Here is a 15766-nt window from a genome sequence, read left to right as displayed (position 1 = left end):
CTCTCTCTCTGCCCCTGCCCTGCTCGCACTCTCTCAAAAATAAATACAAAGTTTAAAAAAAAACAAGAAAAGTCTCCCAGCAGTCGGCATCAGGGAGCAGCCGGCCTCCCCAAGCCTCCAGTCTCAAAATCTCAGCTGTCCCTGGGCTGTTTGCTGGCCGGCCGGTCCTTTCCGGAATTCGTGTCTCTGTGAGAATAGGCTGCGTGTAGCTCCCAGTCGTCGGTCAGCCCTGGGAGCACATGTCCCCTGGCTGTCACAAGACGCCTTCCCTGCAGAGCACAGGCCACCGACTTCCCTGCCCAGCCACTGAGCAAAGGTCACACGCTTCAGCTCTGGGGTCACGGCACAGCCGCTCTGGTGTGAGTTTCTGTGTTGGCGGAGATCTGTGCCAGGAAGAGGAGTGAGCTCAGGGCAGGCTGATCTAAATGTCCCCTCCGCTTACAGGCCACGAGGCGTCTAACGCCACCAGAGAGGCGGACGGCAGGCTAGGGAGTCAAGTTTTCTTTAATGAAAAAAAGGACAAAGCCGCACAAAAGTCTGGGTTGAACAGTCATGACACAAAGCGAGCCTCCCGAGCCCCCCCCACCGCCATGCTGTCCCCAGGGACACCCCTCTGGGGAACCAGAGCCTGAACGGAGCCGGGGCCCCGGCACTAGACGCTCTGCAGCATGTGAAGAGCGTAGAGAAGGCGCTGCCGGGTGGCCGGGGCGCAGCTGGGGCTCCGCAGGGCGCCCAGGGGGTGCGTGGTGCTTCGCTGGCCGCGTTCCCGGACCGTGAGCCGCAGCTCCCGGCCCTGGCCGCTCAGGACCAGGTGAGCCTGGTCTCCGAGGCAGCTCACCTGCCAAGGGGAGAGGAGCGAGGTCAGGAGAGAGGGCCCCCCGGGCCTACCCCCTGCCCTGGCATGAACAGGGCAGGTGGAAGGAGGCTGAGAGCCTCCTGCCTGGGTCTCAGCGGCCGCCCCCCACCCCCCTCCAGGAGCTCAGGGAGCAAGCCCGGGGGCCCTGCTGCACCGACGGGACAAGACTCAGACGGGGACTCCCCTTCCCACGGCCACCCAGTGAGACTCCCGCTCTTAAGCCCGTGACCGGGGTGAACTGGCCTCCCCAGCTGCGGCCCTGCCTGGGTCAGTGCGAGCGTGCTAGCCCCTCTAGTCTGAACAGGCAGGGAGGGATTCCTGGAAAATAAAATCATAATTTTTACAAATAACAAGGAAAGCAGGGGTGCATGGGGGGCTCAGTCGGTTGAGCGTCCGACTTCGGCTCAGGTCACGATCCCGCGGTTCGCGGGTTCGAGCCCCGCGTCGGGCTCTGTGCGGACAGCTCGGAACCTGGAGCTGCTTCAGAGTCTGTGTCTCCCTCTCTCTCTCTGCCCCTCCCCTGCTCATGTTCTGTCCGTCAAAAATATAATAAAACCTTAAAAAATTAAAAAAATAATAACAACGAAAGCACTGCCCGGGCCGTCGGACTGGGGGCTGGCTAGGATGTGTCAGACTGACGTCACTGTGACCGCTCGGGAAAGCCTCAGTCTAGAAATGACTTTCCGGGGAGATGACGTTCTGGCAGCTGCGAACGTCACCCGTGGAGATGACCCCGAATCACGCTGCCCCGGCACGGACACACGTGTTCGGTTTCGCGGTGTTTGTAGAGGTCAACGTGCCCCGCTGCCCCCGGCCGCGCCCCCAACAGTGCCTGACGGCCCAGGGGCCCCGGGGCTGCCCCGCGGAGGCCACCGAGGACGAGGGCCACCCTGCACACTCACCTGCAGTGTCCCGTCGCTGAAAAGCAGCAGCAAAGCCCGGTCCGACATGAGGAAGCGCAGCAGGCAGTGGCCGGGGGCCGCCGGGGGGGTGGGCGCGGGCCGGCCCTCCTCCTGCGGACAGACCCAGCCTTGCGGGCCTCGGGCTGGCCGTGTCCCCAGCGGCCCGGCCCCGCCCCGTCCGGCCCTTACCTCCCGCCGCCGCTGCTGCATGTGTCGGGCCAAGAGCCGGAGGACGGCCAGCTTGGCCCCCAGCGGGCTGGGCGCGTCCCTTGGGGCAAACATGTCCAGCTTCCCCCGCGCGGACGCGTAGCAGACCCGGCTGGAGAGGGGGTACAGGGCGGTGCTGGCTGCCACAGCCTCGATCCTGGGCACCCGACGCCCGAGGACACTTTCCCACCAGCCACACCCCCTGGGATGGGGATCTGGAGACCAGCTCCTCACGGCCCCTCTAGCCACACCTGCAGCCCTGGCCGCTCGCCGGAGCCGTGGACCCAGCACGTCCCCACTGAGATCCTGACCCGCCCCCAAACCCACCCCTCTGCCATCTTCCCATCCTGCCTCAGGGCTGCTCCCACCTTCCTGCCCTCCCCTCCCACCCCTCACCCCGCCACGGCCTGTCCCTACCTGACCAGTCCAACTGTCTCCCTGCTGAGTCTATGTCACTCCTGCCATGAAGGTCATGTCAAACGTGACCTGTTCCAACCACGGCTTGAAGGTCACTGACTTCACAGCCTCCCTGTCCCCCCATCTCACTTTTCCTCAAACCCACTGCGGGGGACCCATGTCAGGAGCTTTGCACATGCTGTTCCCTGTGCCTCAATGCTGTTCCTGACAGGCTCCTTCCCATCTTTCAGGTCTCGCCTGAATGTCACTTCTTCAGAAAGCCCCTCCACAACCAGGTTGTAGAGGGTCACCTCCACCCCCACCCCCTGCAAAGTGGTCAGGCAGGAAGGGCTTACAGATGCGCAGAGCAGGCCCTATTTTAATAAATACTTGCAGAATGATTAAGGAAAGGTGGGGGGGGCCACAGGAGCCCCAAAACTTACTCCCCCGGGGGGTGCAGGGCCATGTGCGTGCCGTCCCGAAGCAGGACACCGCTGCCCCCATCCGACAGCTGATAGCCGAAGCCATACTTGCTGGAATAATCCACCCACGTGGGGGCCCAGAGGACCGGCTGCTGCCACCCCGGGGGGTCCTGTGGGGCTGGGCGCAAAGAAGGGAGCTGAGCAAGGGGGTCTCAGCAGAGCCTGGTGGGGGAGCGGGGGAGGCGCGGGACACGTAGAGGAAAGTGCAGGGCGGGGGAGGACGGGGCTGGGGCACACGGACACTACAGGCTTTCCTTTATTTCATTAAAAAAAAAAATTGTGTTAAACACAAACTGCTCAGTGGCTTATGGAATCCTGGATGGGATCCTAGGAGAAAAAAGGCATTAGTGAGAACACGGGAAATCCAGCGGCCCCGGGAAGCCGGCTGAGCCGCACTGGGCGCTCTCCGGGCTGCCTTCGCTGAAAATCTCAAATCATCTTCCACTGTTTACTGAAGACATTTGAACACGAGTTGGCTCCACCGATGGAAGAGCCTTAAAGTCTAGGGTCCTTCTGTGCTACAGCCGCGAGGAGGAGGGCGAGGAAGAGGGCGTGAGACCGAAGACTAAGCAGAACCCTACGGGAAAGAAAAAGCTCCGAGGACAGTGACCAAGGAGGGGCAGGACGCGGTGGGTGCTGGTGGGGGTCGAGGTGGGGAGTGCACGGGGTGGGCATCACTGTGCTCTGAAGCCTCTCTCAGCTCGGTCCCCGCAGCAGAGCCCCAGAAATACCGGCAGGACCCTGGACAGAACAAGGCGCTTGTCTTTGGATGTGAAGAGGCAGGTGGCCCGGTGAGTCCGCTGGGCTCCTACCTGGGAGGCTGGGATCCAGGCAGAGCAGCAAACTCCTGATGGCCGCCTCTACCTCCTGCCTCTGGCTCCCCTTGGGTCCTGGGGAGACAGATCTATGTGGGGCAGCGTGGAGGGAGGACAGGCCTGGCCCCCCACCACGAGGGCCCCTCCCACCAGCCCCGCCCCCAACTCTCAAATCTGGATAAATCTTATTTTCAGAATGTTCAGAATGATTCTGAACATCGTTCCCATTTTACTGGTGGGAAAGGTGAGGCCAAGAGAGGGGCCGTGACCCTGGCAAGGCCCAGTCACCTCCCCCCACCTCTCTACCCTCACTCCCCACCAGCAGCCCCCGCCTAGGATGGAGTGTCTGCTCACCGGCTGGGTCACTCCGGAGGGTCCCGTGGGTGAGCAGGTAGACGGGGACTGCAGAGCGGGGAGCCTCTCTGTCCAACAGGGAGGCCTGGGGAGGAAGCAGCAGGGGTGAGGGGAGGCCCTGGGCCCCCAGGAGGGCCCTGAGGTGGGGGAGGGCTCCAGCCTCGTGGCTCTGAAGCCCCTCCCCCTCTAAGACTGTGCCCCACGCGCCTCCACGTCTGCGCTGCCCCGAGCCCTCACCTCACCGCCCCACTCCGTGGAGTCACGATCTGAACCACCTCCTCCTGAATCCGAGGCCTCGTTAGGAGTGCAGGGGCCTGGGGGAGCGCAAGGAGTTTGGGGGGGCACAGCCCGGCCCCCGGGCAGCAGGGGGGTATCTGCCACCCACATCCGCCTCTGCCACAGATGGGAAGGTGCAGAGGAGTGGAAAGGACCCACGGCCAGGCGGGGGCGGGTGCAGGCGGCCGGGAGCAGGGGAGGGGGGCGGGTGCGGTACTCACAGGGGGGCCGGCACTGGGCCAGCAGCAGCTGGCCCACCTTCCGGACGAGCCTGCGCAGAGGCTGGGGCATGGTAAAGATGGGTGGGCTGTGGCAGGAGCGGGCCGGCAGCCGGTCCGGGGTGAAGCCCTTTGGAGGCGGGCACCGGGGTGAGCACCGGGCGCGGGCTGCCCGGCCCCCCGGGGCCTCGCCACCCCGCTGGACCCCACGCACCTGTGTGAAGAAGTCATCCCGCAACAGGAGGTCCAGGCTGGGCCGCTCCGCGGGGTCGGGCGCCAGCAGGCGGGCGATGAGGCGGCGCGCGTTGGGGGACACATGGGCAGGCTCGGGGTAGCGGCCGGCTCTGATGTTCTGGTACATCTCCGACAGGGGAGCCGCCGTGAAGGGAGGGGCCCCGGTCAGCGCCGTGTACCTGCCCCGGGGGCGGGGGGTAGGGGTGGAGGGTGGGGCAGGGGCCTGGGTGCCCAGGCGTGGCGTGCCCCTACCCACACCCCCCTGCTCCGGACAGGCTTCGCGTCCGCTTTCCCGCACCTGCCCCACACCCGCTCCCACCTGGCCGGTCCCGTCCACTCGGCTGACGCCAACGTCTGTCTGCACGCCTGCCTGCGCGGGTTCCACTCCCGGTACCTCACGACCGCGGACCTACCCGCATCTGCCCGTGTGCACCGGCACACGCCCGTCCACACCTCTGTGCCGGCTCGAACCCGTGTTTCCTCCCATGTGCCCTATGCACACCCGCACGGCTCCCACCGGCCCCGCGCCCGCCCACGCCTGTCCACACGTGTCCCAGGCACGCTCACGCCTGCCTGTCCCCATTCACCCTCCCCCCTACATACTCACACCTGTCCTCGCCTGCCCCTGCCCTCTTCCCCAGGCCCGGGGCTCCCCGGGACCCACTCACATGATGCAGCCGAGAGCCCAGATGTCTGACTGGCAGGAGTGTCCACTCCTGGAGATGACCTCCGGGGCCAGGAAGTTTGGGGTCCCGCAGAGCACTCTGGGAGGGGATGACGGCGGGCTCGGGAACGCTGGGGCCCGCGTGCCAGGCCGGCCCCGCCCGCGCCCTCGAGCCCTCCGTGTACCTGTGGCAGCGGCCCCCCGGCCCCACCCTGGCAGCCAGCCCCAGGTCTCCAATCTTTAGCACCATGTTCTTGTTCAGGAAGAAGTTACCTGCCGGGGGTGGTGGGGGAGGGTGGGGGGTGGGGGGGGTGGGGGCAACGGGGTATGAGGGCTATGAGGGCGGAAGCCACTCCCCCCCGCGCCCCTCCCCCCCGCGCCCCTCCCCCCACTCACTGGGCTTCAGGTCGCGGTGCACAATGCGCCGCTGGTGCAGGTAGCACAGGCCGCTGACCAGGCCCCGCAGGTAGTAGCGCACCTCGGGCTCCGTCAGGGTCTGCCGCGCCTCCAGAACGTGGGCCAGTGACTGCAGGTGACCGCAGGCAGCAGTGGCATGGAGGATGCACAGGTGGCACAGGAGGGCACAGGTGGGCACAGGTAGGCACGGGTGAGCACAGGAGGGCACAGGTGAGCAAAGGTGAGCACAGGTGGGCACAGGTAGGCACAGGTGAGCACAGGAGGACACAGGAGGGCATAGGTGGGCACAGGTGGGCACAGGTAGGCACAGGTGAGCACAGGAGGACACAGGTACTCACAGGTGAGCACAGGAGGGCACGGGTGGGCACAGGTGAGCACAGGAGGGCACAGGTGAGCACAGGAGAGCACAGGTGAGCAAAGGTGTGCACAGGTAGGCACAGGTGAGCACAGGGGGGCACAGGTGGGCACAGGTGAACACAGGTGGGAACAGGATAGACACAGGCGGGCACAGCTGTGCTCAGGGGGGCTGGATCGAGTTAAGGTGGTCCTACATGGCCACAGATGAAGAGATGGGCCAGATGAATAAACGGGCACAAGTGGACACAAGTGAGTCCTGGTGTGCAGAAGTGAGTCACCCGAGCCCAGGTGGGCACCGGTGCATAATGGACGAGCACAGACGCGTCTGGTGCAGACACAGCAGAGACAGGTAAGTACAGAGACACACAGGTGGGCGAGGGGAGCACCACAAACATGGGGGGGGGGCGGGGCGCGGTGCAGGCTCCCTCTCCACCCGCCCCGGGGCACCTGGCGGCTGCAGTACTCCAGCACCATGTACACGTGGTCGCGGTCAGCAAAGTGTCCGTGGAAGGCTACAATGTTTCGGTGTCGCAGGCGGCTGTGCAGGGCGATCTCACGTTCCACCTGCAGGCGTGGCCCCACCTGACCCCTAGTACTCGGGCCCAGGGGCGTACACCCTCACCCCCAAGGGCAGGAACCTGTCTGGCGCCCCCCTGCGAGGGAAGGGCTGGGCCTACCTTCCCCCGGGTGCGGAGCCGCCCGGCCCCGCCCCCACCGCGAGGCACCACCTTGAGGGCAAACACCGCACTGGTGGACATGTCCATCAGCTTGTAGCAGCGGCTGAAGGCACCCTGCGGCGGAGAGGTGCCCGGCTCAGCCGCCAAGTGTGCGCAGGTGTGCGGACAGGTGACCAGGCCTCCTCACGTGCACAGACACACAGACAACAGGAGACGCACGGACACACAGCTCACACCCTCAGACCCGCACAGGCAACCCCCCCGAGCATGCAGGAAAGCGCAGGCACGCGTCCCCAGACGTATCCAGATCTGGAAACACCCAGCCAGCGGACCACAATATAGCATATGGACACACGCAGACGCGGAAGCACATTCAGACGCGCGCCTGGAGACAACACGACAGAGTTCTTGCGGAGGCACGGAGCCCGGTAACACTCGAGCGCTCACCCACAGCCCCGGACAGACGGCCGACCCACGGGCACCGCACAGGACGCCAAAGAGCGGTTCCCGCCACAGCGCACGCGGTGCAGGGGCTACGCCACAGACGCGGCCGCGCAACCCGCGCAAGCCCAACGCCAGACCCCAAACTCGCGCGGACACACGACACACGCAGGAGGAAAACCCGGGGGCTCGCCGGGGCTCGCGATCGCGCGCGCACACCCCTCCCCGCCCCGCCGGGACCCCCGCGCGGCCCCGGACCCTCGCCGCGCACTCGTGGTGCCGGGGGGGCCGCACCTTGCCGATCAGCTTTCCGCGCCTGTAGACGCGCCCGGAGTTCGGGTCGCGCAGGAAGACGGAGACCGGCGGGCGGCAACTGTGCCGCCGCCGCCGCCGCCGCGGCCCGGGTTCCATCCCGCCGGGAGCCTGGCGGGCGCTCGGCGCGGGCACTGGCGCAGCCTCAGCGGGACCACCGCGCGGCTGCTCCCGGGGCCGCGCGCCGCTGGGGCGCGTCTTATTGGCTGAGGGGGCGGGGAGGGGGCGTGGCCCGACCCTCGGGGCGTGGCCAGGCGCCGGCGGGGGCAGGTGTGCGCGGTGAGCCGGGGTGGGGGGGGGGGGGCGGGGGCGCACGGGGACACCGGGCTGGAGGGAGTTTCGGGGATGAGACAGGAGCTCGCGCCCGGCGCGACAGCCCTGCGCCAATCCGGTGCGATCAGCCGGCTCGCTGCTGTTCCAAGCCTGCGCCTCCCGCCAGGCTGTGAAGTGTTAACGTGCCCATTGCCCTGAGCAGGAAACTGAGGTCAGAGAGATCGTCTCCTCTCGGAGGCCTTTCCAGGGAGAGGCGACTGGAAGCGAGGGCTTGACGGGGCTCTCGTGGCACTGGGAGGCGTGGCAGGATTCAGAGGAGGAGAAAGAAAACCAGTATCTCTGGGGCTGGAGCTGGTTGGAAAGGGAGTGGGGCCTGGGGCAGGGACCCAGGAGGGGACCCGCTGGGGGTTAGGGGTACCATATATTCAGGGCGCTAGGCAGCGAGGAGGAACAGAATCTGGGGACCCAAGAGCAGACAAGGGTTTGTGACTCCCGGCATGGGCGGCCAAGGGGAGACAGGTGAAAGGGCTAGTGGGCCGTCTGGGACCCTCCTGGGAACCGGCGGGGACATCTCCGAGCCACAGCTCAGACTCTTTCCTCGTGTTCTTTCGTGTCACTCTTACGTAAGTCCTGGGACACGGGAACCGGCCCTGTTCCCATTTTACAGGTGAGCACACTGAGGCCTGGGGATGTCGTTGCTTTGCTTACACAGCCAGGAAGGGACAGTCCTGGGTTTGAGTCCAGGCGGCCGCCTCTGGATGCCACAGTACTAATCCCCAAGTGTTACATAACACAACGAATGGGGAGGGGTTAGCAGGGCTCCCTGTGGCTGGAATCAGGCCTTGGAATTTTCCAGAGACCAGATTTCGGAATGTGGCCCGGTCACGATGCCAGGGACAGGATACACCTTCTGAGTTGTCACATGTCCACCCGGGGTGTCAAACGGGGATAACGAAGGCACGAGGGACCCTCGGGGGGCCCCAGTGCATAGGACAGAGCAAGACTCGGGTGCTTTTGTGGGGGGACCGGCCTCCGTGCCAGGCAAGGGTTTCGGGCCACCACCGGGGGGGCCAGGTGGCTGCATCCAGGGAGCCTAAGTTTCCTGCCGATGGGAGCCAAGTGTAGCGTGACAGAAGGTGGGTGGCTGGGGGGCCATGGGCCTGGGCCATCATGTCGCTGTCACCCTGAAATCTGTTCTGTCTCGGTAGCACACCGCCATCTGGGTGTTAATTCAGGTATTTGTTAAGCGCCTACTTATCAGCCTGCAGAACCCGCCCTGGGCTCCGAATGCCCAAGTCAGACACGCCTGGTCCTCCTAGACTGACCGCCAGGAGATCACCCAGGCTGCACCACGGCGGGGGTGGGGGGTCAGGGGGGCTTCCAGAGGCAAATGTGTGTAAGCCCATCCTGGGGTACAGGCTCTTCTTAGCCCCATATTACAGGTCAGAAAACTGAGACTCAGGAGGGCATACGCAAGCCAGGATGACTGGAGTCCAGAGCCCTGTCCGCACCCCGCACCATCCCCCTACGCTCCTGCCCCGGTGGCCGTGGGAGCTCTGAGGGGGCAGGTGGCTGGGCCCTCCGGACCCCCGTCTTCCTGGCTGAGCGTCCACCACGGGGCCGGGGGGGGGGGGGCGGCGGGGAGGGAACCTCCCATGCTCCGCCTCCCCTCAGCAGCGACCCTCTCCCCCGCCACTTCGAAATGAAGAGACATTACAATAAAACAAAGCACACAAACGTCCACGCCGCGTAATTCACAGCAGACAAAAGATGGACACACATGAGCGTCCGCTGGCATAGAACAGATAAACACAGCGCGTCCTTCCACACGCCGGAGTCTCGTCCAGACTCGGAAAGTGAGGGCGTCCTGCCGCCTGCCGCCGTGTGGACGGACCGGAGGACGCTGCGCAGTGACAGGAGCCGGGCACAGAAGGACGCGTCCCGCGTGACCCCCTAGAGGAGTCCCGTCCGCAGAGACAGAGAGTGGATGGCAGGGGGCGGGGAGTCGTGCTTCGTGGGGACAGGGTTTGGGTTTGCGGAGATGGAAAGTTCTAGAGACGGATGGTGGGGGCGGCTGCACGATGGTGTGGAGTGTGCTCGGTGCCACTGTCACTGGAAGGTGGTTGAGACGGTAAGGCCACGCCACGTTCGACCCCCCCCACCCCCGCCATGCTCCCACAGAGCGAGGACAGCATCAGGGCCTCCCCAACACCCGCTTTTACAGATGAGCGCACGAGGCAGCTCGCCAGGCAGAGGACTGCGGATTGCAGAGGGGCGGCTGCCCCCCCCCACGCCGACCCCTGCCCAGGCGCCGGAGGCTGAGGTGGTCACGGGCGGGCACCCGGCCTGGCCGCCCCCGCCCAGGAGCCGCCAAGCTCCGGGCCGCAGGCCTGCTTTCCCTCCCGTCTGTTCCTTCGCTGACCTGAGATAACTCCCCGGACTCAGCACATTTCCCGGGAGAAGTGCAGGGACAGCACCGCACAGGGCACCTGCGGTGGGTGGAGGGGGCGGCCGCGGAGACGGCCCCCAGCGGTGAGGCGCCCGAGGGAGGCTCAAGGGACTGGGCACGGGGTGAAACGTGGCACAGTCAGCTCTGGAAGGTGCCCGAGGTGGGGGGAGCCTGAGGCTCGGGTCCCTTCCCGGCCTTTGAAAGGCCGCAGACTCCGTGCCTGTCCTGTGAGCACGCATCCCCCCCCCCCCCCCGCAGTCCCCGGGGACGGCCCGATCTGGGCAGCACGCTGTCGCCGCACTGGCCCGGACCGTGGGGGAGGCGAGACTCAGCCCCCCCACCCCAGGACCCGACTTTGTCCTTGCCTCTCCCAGCCTCATGTGCATCGCTGGCATGGAGCCTGAAGCAAGGGTTTGGTGCAGCGGGTTGGTCTGGAGAGCAGGAGTGAGGGGCCGGGGAGGATGGCGCAGGGCGGGCCCCTGTGGGCCCCTGAGGAACTGGGTAGGACATTCCTCAGGACTATCTACCGGAGAGGAAGACGAGGGAGTATCAACCCCTGGCCTCCCTGTTGGCCCAAGACCCCATACCAAGCGCATCCCAACCTCAGGGCCTTTGCATACGCCGTGCTTTGTGGTCATGATGCCCCCCAGTCCTGAGTCTTCTCCCAGCAGCTCCTTCTCCTCTGCTAGCAGCTAGGAGGCCACCTCCACCCCGTGATTCCCTCTGTGGTCCTTCACAACTTGAAATTATGCACGTCCTTGTAGGTCTGCTGGTTCCCGTCCCACCAGATTGGACATGTCACACGAAGACACCGGTCTGTGTCTGACCCTGCCATGTGCCCCATGGGTGCCGACCTGCTGGGTGGCCCCACGCAAGCGCAGACCCTCTCCAGACTGCCCGCGACCCTGCCTGCGGCGGGCGTGCCCTCAGGGTCCTCAGGGGGCGCTGTCCCTGCAGGGGGACACTTTCCCTGCTGTCCTCTCTCCAGCCGGATGCGGCCTCGACCTCTATTCAGGGACATCGGTTGATTCCGGCTGTGAGCGAGGTGCTGTTTGAGCGTCAGAGCCGGCCAGATTTCTAGAGGCGTAATCCGTATTTTATCTGCCCGGGTCTTTTTTTTTTTTTTTTTACCAATTACGAGAAAAATAGCTCATTGTCATGTGGGATCCTGGACAAGATCCTGGAACAGAAAAAGGGAATCAGTTTCAAAAAAGAAAACAACAACAACAACACATAGAGAACTCCAAATAAAAGGTGGAGTTTGGTCAGTAGTCATGGCAATTCCTAATATCATCAATCGGTCATTGCAACACTCCAATATCGGTGTCTGAGTTGCGACAAGAGTGCTTGTCTCCTAGGGTTTCTGTAACAAATTACCACACGTTTGGTGGCTTTAAAAAGAATCACACGTTTATCAACCTCATGTTGTGGAGTCAGAAGTCCTAACACCCGGGCGTGGGCAGGGCCGGTTCCCCCCGGAGCCCCAGGGAGCCCCCTCTCCCCCCTTTTCCGGCTTCCAGAGGCCCCGCATCCTGGGCCCGCGGCCCCCCCTCATCCTCAAGGCCAGCAGCACGGGGTCCGCCCGGCTCTCTGCCTCCCTCTTGTGACGACGCCGGGTCCCCCGGGCCCCCAGGGTCACTCCCGCCTCAGGGGCCTTGACAAGGTCCCCTCTGCCGCATGAGGGGACACGTCTGCATGTTCTGAGGACGAGGACAGGGACCTCTTGGGGCGGTGGATTATACCACTGATGAGAAAGAGTAGACAGAAACTCTCACATCTTTGCAACTTTCTATAAATGTAAAATTATTCCAAAATAGAACTTCTCTTTTTAAAAAACCTTTTTAAATGTTTTTATTTATCTTGGAGAGAGGAGGGCACGAGCGGGGGTGGGGCAGAGAGACAGAGGGGGACAGAGGGTCCGAAGCGGGCTCCGCGCTGACCGCGGGGCTCGAACCCACGAACCCTGAGATCATGACCTGAGCCGAAGTCGGATGCTCAACCGACTGAGCCCCCCGGGCGCCCCTGAAATAAAAACGCTCTTAAAGAAATCAGAGTCAGAAGCAGGAACGCAGTCACCCGTAACCCTGCCCGGAGATCATCGTGGGCGACAGGCGGGGTTTATTCCTTTCCGCTTCCTGTCAGAGTTTATGTGCCAGGGATATTCTCTTCCGTAAATGGCACCACATCGTGCGTAACTTTCTTGATTTGAGGCGAACACCTTAGACGACAGGCCATGTGTGAGTAACCTCCCTCCCCCCCCCGCCCCCACCACCACCCCATCCAGCTGCACAGGCCTCCCCGCCAGGCGTCCTCGCCCTGGGCCCCCAGCCACCTGGCCTTTGCTGGGAACACCCTCTCCCTCACGCTCCTGTCCAGCTCCCCTTGCTCTCCAGGTCCTGCCTCCAGTGTCCCCAAGCCCCCCTCCCGCCACTCCCTCACCCATTCAGATGTGGGGACCCTGCTGCGTGCAGCTCGGTCCCTCCACACCTCAGTGTCCCGACCCATTGAATGGGGTGAGGATTCATCTCAGGCGCTCCAGAGACCCAGAGTTCTGGAGCGCGGGTGGCAGGAACCCCCCCACCCCATCTCCGCAGGAGGCTGAAGTGCCCTGGGGACCACGTGGCCAGGCCCGAGGGATCACAGGAGGCCACGGGGAGTTGGGGGGGGGGGGTGCACCAGGAGGCCACGAGGGCCGCTCCTGGGCACTTCCTAAGCCACAAGGTCACAAGGCCTCAGAGGTAGCAGAGCCCAGCCGACCCACATCCGCAGGACCGGTGTCCCCTCTGCCTCAGGGACGGCCCGGGCTAGAGCTCAGGGTGAGGGACCGCACGGACTGCCCCCCTATTGGAGGTCGAGGCCGGGGCACCGGGAGGGGCGGGGGAGGGGCCGAGATGCCGCCGCACCCGGAGGCTGAACCTCGCGGCCACCCCTCCACCTGCGCGAGGTTCCCGCCGGAGCTCTTGGCCTCCTTCCCTGGGAATCTGCCGAGTCCGGCCGGGCGGCCGCCGGAGCGCGGAGGCGGGAGGCTGGGGCCCGGGGGAGCAGGGGCAGGGGCGCGGGCCCAGGACACCGTATCTGCACCCCATCCCCACCCGGCGCCGTGAGCGGCATCTCCCCAGGCGCTAGGCCCCCGTGCAGGGCCAAGCACCTGCTGCGTACCCTCCCTGCGGGCCTCGGGGACTGCTGTGTGCGCGCCGCGGAGCGAAGACGCACCTCCGAGGCAGGGCGCTTGTCCACTAGGGGGAGCTGCGGGACCAAACCCGATTTACTTCCGACGCCCGCCGGGCCCGGGCCCCAGCTCACGCCCGCCGTAGGCGCCCCCCACCCCCACTCCTGCTGTCCTCTCTCAGCCCCCCTCCAACCACGCTTCACCTCACCGAGTCACTGAGCGCCTCCGGCAGCGCTGATCCACCGGTCCGCCCTCCTTCCGCCCAGAGGCTCCCTGTCCCTCGGCCCCTAGCACCGCCCCCCCCCCACCCCGCCCACCCCGGGGCCCCTGGGACGCAGGCCCCAGTCTCCGTTCAGTCCTCGCTCACGCCCCGTGACCTCATCCGTGACTCTAGACATCCCGCCGTGCCAAGGACGCCCACACGTCCTGCAGGACACAGCCCCTGCTCTCCCAGCCTCTTCTTGGTTGACCCCCAGACGTGTCCCCCCACACCCATCCGGAAGTGACCTCTGGACCTGCCCTCCCCACTCCCACCCTCCCGCAGCAAATGGGCACCTCCCTTCCAGGCAGCTCCGGCCAAGCTCCCGCCTCACCTCTTCCCGACGGGGCTCCTGCGGGAGCCTATACGCTCCACTCCCCGACAGCTGCGCGCCCCCTCCCCACCTCCACCCTGCAGGGCCGCACAACGCCGGTCCCCGCAGGAGGCGGCTGCCTCTTCGCTGCTTTCCTGCCCCCACAGCAGCCAGGGGTGGCTTCTCCCAAACTAGGGCAGGACTCCCACCGCCCTGGCCTCCACCCCTTGGCCCCTCTCTGACCTCCCCCCACCCCACCCCCCTCCCGCCCTCCTGACTGTCCCTTTTTCTCTCATTCTAGCCTCCGGGGCTCTGCACGCGCTGTTTCCTCTGCCTGGGCTGCCCCCTCCTCCTGGTGATCACCTCTTGGGCGAGGGCCTCCCTCCAACCCCATCTGCAGGGGGCCTGGGACACTTTTCTGTGTCCTGATCAAGAGGCAGGATTGCCTGGTTAGCAGGGCTGTTCCCGGCTCCCCCTGCGCATAGTACATGCTCAGTAAACACTGCCTGAACAGATGGCCTTGAGCGGCCCTGCCATGAGCCCCTCCAGGCTGGTGGGCAGACAGAGCTGGACCGGCACCCCCAGCCCTGTGGTGAGGGCCGGACACCCCACAGCCGGCTTCCAGGAGGGGGGGCAATCAAGCTGAGCATGGGCTTGCCCAGCAACCAGGGGGGCAGGCCGTTCATCGACCCCTCGGTGGCCCCATCTTCTCGAACCTGTCAGGAAGCCTCATGGGCAACAGCAAGGAGGCAGGGGAGGGGTGAGCCCAGGGCCCCTGCTGCCTCCCTGCGTGGGCAGGGTGAGGGGTCAGTGTGCCCATGCTAAGCTGGGAAAGGCGGGGGTGATGAGGAGCCCTAGGGGGACCCTGTCCTTGCCAGTCCCCGGAAAGAGCTGAGGTCCACTTGGAAATGTCTCGGTGAGGAACTCTGCGGACCCCACTGTCCCGATGGGAAAATAAGTCATGGGGCGGGGGCACGCCCCTGCGCGAGAGGGTCTGGTTCCAAATCGCTGCTCAGCCTGGGAGGGCGGAAGGCAGGGTGGGGCACGTCCTCTGGTGACAGCAGTGCCCGGGAATGCTCCTGGAGGGGCTGGAAGGGGGCTCTCCGCCCCCCACGCCCGGCCCCTCGAGCTGAGCTTCTCCCAGTGCATTGGGGCCCTGCTCTGGGGTGGCCGGGACCCGGAGTGGGAGCCTCAGGATTGCAACCGGGCGCGCGGGTTCCTCAGTAGGGTAACGTTGAGGGAGGCTTCGGGGGAAGGACCAGGGGAGGGAGGTACTGACCGGGAATGGGGACCCTCGCGGGGACGCGATCTAGGCGTCGGTGGAAATGGGACAGCGTCCCGGACTCCCGGAACCACGGCAGGGCCACCTCGGTTCTCGCACATTCCCGAGCCCTGAGCGCGACGCCCGGAATAGCAGCCCCGGGGTGGGTGGGGGTGGGGGGGGTAGAGGCGGTCGGTTCCCTCACGTCTCCCCCGCCCCGGGGCTTTCCAAGGTCACCGGGATACGGACTCTGGAACACCAGGCCGTGGTCTGAGGCGCTGGCGCCCGCGCGGGACAGTCCCCTGCCGTAGATCCGCGCCGAGGCGCGCAACCGCCGCGCGAGGGCGCACGGGGCTGCCCCTCCGCCGGACCCCGGCCTGGGCGCGCCCTGGGAGGCCGGGTGGGAGGGGCTGCTCCTGGCTCCCCCCGCCCCT

The 15766-nt window shown here is 65.6% G+C and overlaps 1 protein-coding gene across 1 annotated transcript; it reads right to left on the bottom strand.

Annotated features, from left to right (window-relative positions):
• Positions 1 to 1520: 1520 nt before the first annotated feature.
• Positions 1521 to 7707, bottom strand: PLK5 (polo like kinase 5 (inactive)). The gene is given in 15 exon segments (XM_042927799.1): positions 1521 to 1709; positions 1711 to 1869; positions 1948 to 2077; positions 2805 to 2961; positions 3656 to 3733; positions 4013 to 4097; positions 4250 to 4326; positions 4510 to 4636; positions 4721 to 4919; positions 5409 to 5504; positions 5590 to 5677; positions 5801 to 5930; positions 6626 to 6742; positions 6856 to 6969; positions 7591 to 7707. Coding segments are annotated over 15 exon segments (1863 nt in total).
• Positions 7708 to 15766: the final 8059 nt, after the last annotated feature.

This window comes from Panthera leo, chromosome A2 (assembly GCF_018350215.1).
Source record: "Panthera leo isolate Ple1 chromosome A2, P.leo_Ple1_pat1.1, whole genome shotgun sequence".
Classification (NCBI taxonomy): domain Eukaryota; kingdom Metazoa; phylum Chordata; class Mammalia; order Carnivora; family Felidae; genus Panthera; species Panthera leo.
The sequence above is the reverse complement of the archived record's forward strand: the minus strand, read 5'-3'. Positions and strand labels throughout refer to the sequence as shown.